This window comes from Pseudorasbora parva, chromosome 19, assembly GCF_024679245.1.
Source record: "Pseudorasbora parva isolate DD20220531a chromosome 19, ASM2467924v1, whole genome shotgun sequence".
In the NCBI taxonomy this organism is placed as follows: domain Eukaryota; kingdom Metazoa; phylum Chordata; class Actinopteri; order Cypriniformes; family Gobionidae; genus Pseudorasbora; species Pseudorasbora parva.
In genome coordinates, this window is record NC_090190.1 from 41285093 (window position 1) to 41290092 (window position 5000).

Consider the following 5000-nt stretch of genomic DNA (forward strand, 5'->3'; position numbering starts at 1 on the left):
AACAATATCGCATAATCAGTTCTGCCGCTTTAAATGCAAACACGTAACTACACATGCGAAGTGTTCCCAACTTAGCAATTTTGTTGCTAGATTTAGCAACTTTTCCGACTACACTAGCAACTTTTTTTTCCCAAAAAGCACCTAGCAACAAATTTAGCAATTTTTAACATTTATTTGGCAACTTTTGTAAAGTGACTCTAATCAAAACAGCACACGTGCAAGCTAGTTAAATAGAGTTAAATAGCGGTTAATTCATAATTCCTTAAGATCGCTGTGGAAATAGCTGTAAAAACTGGAAGAGAAAAGACAATGATGGGGGCGGGGCTACACAGGTCTATATGTATGAGTATATATATATATATATATATATATATATATATATATATATATGGAAAGTATTCCTATATATAGGAAGTGTCTATATATATGAGTGCACCACAATAGCACGCAAGGATTTCAAATTTTTAGCAAAATAATTTAAATGCATAAAGTTCAGAGTACAATTGTTAGGTTAGCAAGTCACATTTTTTTGAAAAAAATGACAAATTTATAATTTCCTACACAAGTTTTACAAACAAATCTAAATTAGCATTTCAAATAATATCTATGTAGTTTTGCGTTGCGATTACGTAATGACGTCATGGCGCAATTACGTCACAATGTAATTTAGCAACTTTTAGCAACAAAACGATCTGCCTTTAGCAACTTCCTCTAAAAATTAGTTGGCAACACTGCACATGCGGATATTACACATTGAAATCGAAACACAAAAGTCTGCAATATACTCAATCCAAGTTCTCCTCCTGATTTCTGCTATTTTGCCTTCTAAAAGTGGTAAGAAAACTCCATTGCCTTCATATTTTTTTCTATGAAATGTTACTTTCACTTCTAGTGGTTTATATACCGCATCCATACAGTAAATGTGTTTATTAGCACACACAAAACATTGTTGAGAGAAAGCTATAAAGTTTGGTACAGAATACTGTAATCATATTTAATTAGTTTTTTCTCATTATGATTTATGATTTTGGTGGTGTAATTTGAACTTTGTTTTTCTTCTCTTTTCCTCCAGAAACCCTCTCTCTATTCTACATGTACAGTGTCATATCAAAATCTGGAGACATTTATGAATTCAACAGCTCAGTGGAACTCAATGACATACAGATGAGTGTGTGTAGGAGTGTGTATAAAGCAGATTTCATGACTGGGTTGTGTGAGGAATCTGAGAGACTCTTTAATGAAAGAGATGATCTGCGTTATAAACAACAGTGGCTTCAAATCAACCTTAAAACACTGATGGAGCTCAAGAGGAACCAGAACAGCTCACGGGACACGGGTGATTATGAGCAAGTTTCATTTCCACATGAGAAAAAACAAAGGCTAGCACGTAACATATGTTTATGCATGTGTTTAACTAGCATGTACAATATATTTTAGAACATGATAAGTTTGATTTGAGAGAGTAAACGTTATGCCATGTAGAAAATGTACTTTGACATGCAAATATACTTTTCTTTTGTGCATCTGATGTATGTTTCAAAATATTTGTTCACATGATCAAAGTTACGCTCAGTTAAATTGTCTACTTGTAATATTTCTATAATTTATATACAATAAAACAATGTCTGTGTTTCTCTTCAGATGTTCATGTTGTTCAGTGGAGGCACGGCTGTGCGGTCGAGCATCGCTCTGATGGTTCAGTGATGTGCAGATGGAGATCAGACACCATCAGACGGCTTTACCTGATGAGCAGCTGAACTCAGAGGGAGTCAGACCGAACGCAGACGGATCCTTTCAGCTGAGGAAGAGCCTGGAGATCCTGCCGTCTGAAAGAGCTCAGTATGAGTATAAGTGTGTGGTGGAGCACCAGAGTCTGACTGACCCGCCCGTCATCAGCAGGGGTAACACCATCAACCATACAGGACTGAGTCTGACTATATGGATTCTCAAGATCAATCATTAGTCTGTGCTGTTTTCGGTTGAGGCATGAATCTTCACTAAAACTTTTGCTCGTACAGAATCGCAGATCCTCCGACTAGAATGACTAGTGAAATGTCTGAATGTTTAAAGGGGCGGTGAAATGCTGTTTCATGCATACTGAGCTTTACACTGTTAAAGACTTGGATTCCCATCCTAAACATAGACAAAGTTTCAAAAACTAATGTTGGACGTTTGATGGAGGATTTCTGTGTCAAAAATACTCCTTCCGGTTTCTCACAAGTTTCGGAGAGTTTTTTTCGAGTATGGGTCGGCTTGACGTTAATAGAGCGGAAGGTCCTTGTATGGGCCGTACGGGCTCTTCTCCCGGTAGGGTGCGCGCGCGTGACTAGAGCGAGAGAGGAAATGCACGCCCATAAACACTCTCAGCTGCAGATCCAGTCGTCCGTGAACACTTCTGTCGCGCCGCGCTCCACTTTATTCCTATGGGTGACGTCGAGCGACTTCAACGCTTCAGCACAGCATTCTGGGAAGGCAGCGCTGCATTTGAACCGATTTGAATACAGAAATGACGGGAAGCTTCACAACATCGCTTCAGTCGCGCCGCAAAGTGGATCTCCACGGTCACTGCTGTCAGGACTTCACCAAATCATACCAAAGAAGTGTGTTTTTGACGGAGTATATTCTTCCTAGTCACAAAGCTAATTGCAGATATCTCCAAAGAAAGATCGTTCTAGTCAAAAATCAGACAGAGATATCTATAATTAAATTGCAGATATCTTTAAATGAGTTTTGACTAGGAAGAATTCCAATTCAAGATATCTCGTATTAAGTTTTGCCTAGACAAAAATCCAATTCAAGATATCTACAATTATAATTTGACTAGTAATAAATTATTTGCAGATATCTACAAATGTATTTTAGATATCTTTAAATTTGATGAATTAAAGATATCTTAAATGTGATTATGACTAGTCAAAAACCAGTTAGAGATATCTCTAATTATAATTTTTACTAGTAATAATTCAGTTTGAGATAACTCTAATTTAATTATGACTAGTGCAATTGTAATTTGAGATATCTCTAATTAAAATTATGCCTAGTATAAAATCAATTATAGATATCTTTAATTACAATTTCTACTAGTCAAAACTCATTTGAAGATATCTGGAAATATTTTCCAATGGAAGTCAATGGAAGAATATGACTAGTCAAAATAGCATTATAGATATCTTGAATGTATATTATGACTAGTCAAATTAACATTGTAAATATCTTCAATCCATATTATTGAATATCCATATTTGGATATTATATATCCAAAAATTACTTGGAAAGGACGTCACTACGACGTCAAATTGCGTAGTGGGGTGCGTGGGGGCTCCTACACTGCATAGGCTACACACCGCAACACACACTGCAGATGGAGTGTGTGTGACTGTGAAAGGGGCGTCACCTGTGAATCACAGGCTGTAATAACGTTGCACAGCATCACGACGACATCAGCCGGCTGCGTCACACACATGTGGTTTTACAGGTTGAAGCCCAAAGCTTAGCCATGGTTTCAGTCAAACTTCTCCTCATATTTTCGGCGTTTTCCCAATCTCAAAGTGGTAAGAAATCAATTTCTGGCTCGGTTAAACTTTGCATTCACATGTGTCTGTATTTTTAAAAATCTGTTAGTTGAAATTAACCTGAACTCGGATTTGTTTAACAAGTAAGCCTAGTCTATATTGTTCACTGTTATTATGTACTTAACTAAAATAAAACCTCATTGTAAAGTGTTACCCATTTATGTTTGAACTTTGGACAGCCCATGCCTGTAACATGCTTGCATTTTTCCTGTTTGAACAAGTTTCTTCTCTTTTCCTCATTCCAGAAATCCTCTCTCTATTCTACATGTACAGTGTCATATCAAAATCTGGAGACATTTATGAATTCAACAGCTCAGTGGAACTCAATGACATACAGATGAGTGTGTGTAGGAGTGTGTATAAAGCAGATTTCATGACTGGGTTGTGTGAGGAATCTGAGAGACTCTTTAATGAAAGAGATGATCTGCATTATAAACAACAGTGGCTTCAAATCAACCTTAAAACACTGATGGAGCTCAAGAGGAACCAGAACAGCTCACGGGACACGGGTGATTATGACAACATATCCTCCAACCGATACGCCTATATTGGTCATTTGTCACTTCTTTGAAATACGACCCATAGGAGTTTACTAAAGTTTTGTAAAACTTTCACTTTTTAAGCATTTTTCCCTTTTATCTGCGTAGTATTTCAGGTTTTGAATAGCTCAGTTGGTAAAGCATTGCACTATACAACAACAACATGAATCCTGAGTTTGATCCCAGGGAACACTTGCTCATAAAGTGTGTATGTGCTATAAATCACTGGGTAGGTTTAGGGGTTCCGTGTGTGTGTAGTTGTAAATTAAAAATTATAAATGTTTCTAAATGGAAATATGACAAATGGTGGTAAAAAGTCCACACATTGCAATTAAAATAAACACGCATTTTGATAGGTAACTACAGTCATTTGTCATTTCATGACGTCAAATGTAACAAGTCGCATTACTTTAAAACGTGTATATAGGTCGTAATAAGGTGCTAGAAAAACGACCTATGGAGTCGTATTTTTTCGGAGGACAGTTTGGATTATGAGCACATTTCATTTCCATGTGAGAAAAAACAATTTACTAATGCTGAATTGAAAGTCAAAATTGGCTGCATATTATTCACAAATTTCTTAAACTGGTAGATTTTATATTATGTTTATTCATGTGTTTAACGTCCATGTACAATATATTTTACAACATGATAAGTTTGAGAGAGTAAATGTTATGCCATGTAGAAAATGTACTTTGGTATGCAAATACACTTTTCTCTTGAGCATCTCAATATTTGTTCACATGATCAAAGTTACGCTCAGTTAAATCGTCAAATATTTCTATAATTTATATACAATAAAACAATGTTTGTGTTTCTCTTCAGATGTTCATGTTGTTCAGTGGAGGCACGGCTGTGCGGTCGAGCGTCGCTCTGATGGTTCAGTGAT

At 36.5% G+C, this 5000-nt stretch overlaps 1 protein-coding gene across 1 annotated transcript in view; it reads left to right on the plus strand.

Annotated features, from left to right (window-relative positions):
- The first annotated feature begins 3337 nt into the window (after window positions 1-3337).
- Window positions 3338-5000, plus strand: part of LOC137047419 (zinc-alpha-2-glycoprotein-like) — a 2338-nt gene continuing 675 nt past the window's right edge. The window contains exons 1-3 of the mRNA XM_067425050.1: window positions 3338-3551; window positions 3818-4081; window positions 4937-5000. The exon at window positions 4937-5000 is cut by the window's right edge and continues 197 nt beyond it. Of these exons, the coding sequence (XP_067281151.1) occupies window positions 3497-3551; window positions 3818-4081; window positions 4937-5000 (383 nt within the window). The 5' untranslated portion in view covers window positions 3338-3496. The remainder of the gene's footprint in view (window positions 3552-3817; window positions 4082-4936) is intronic.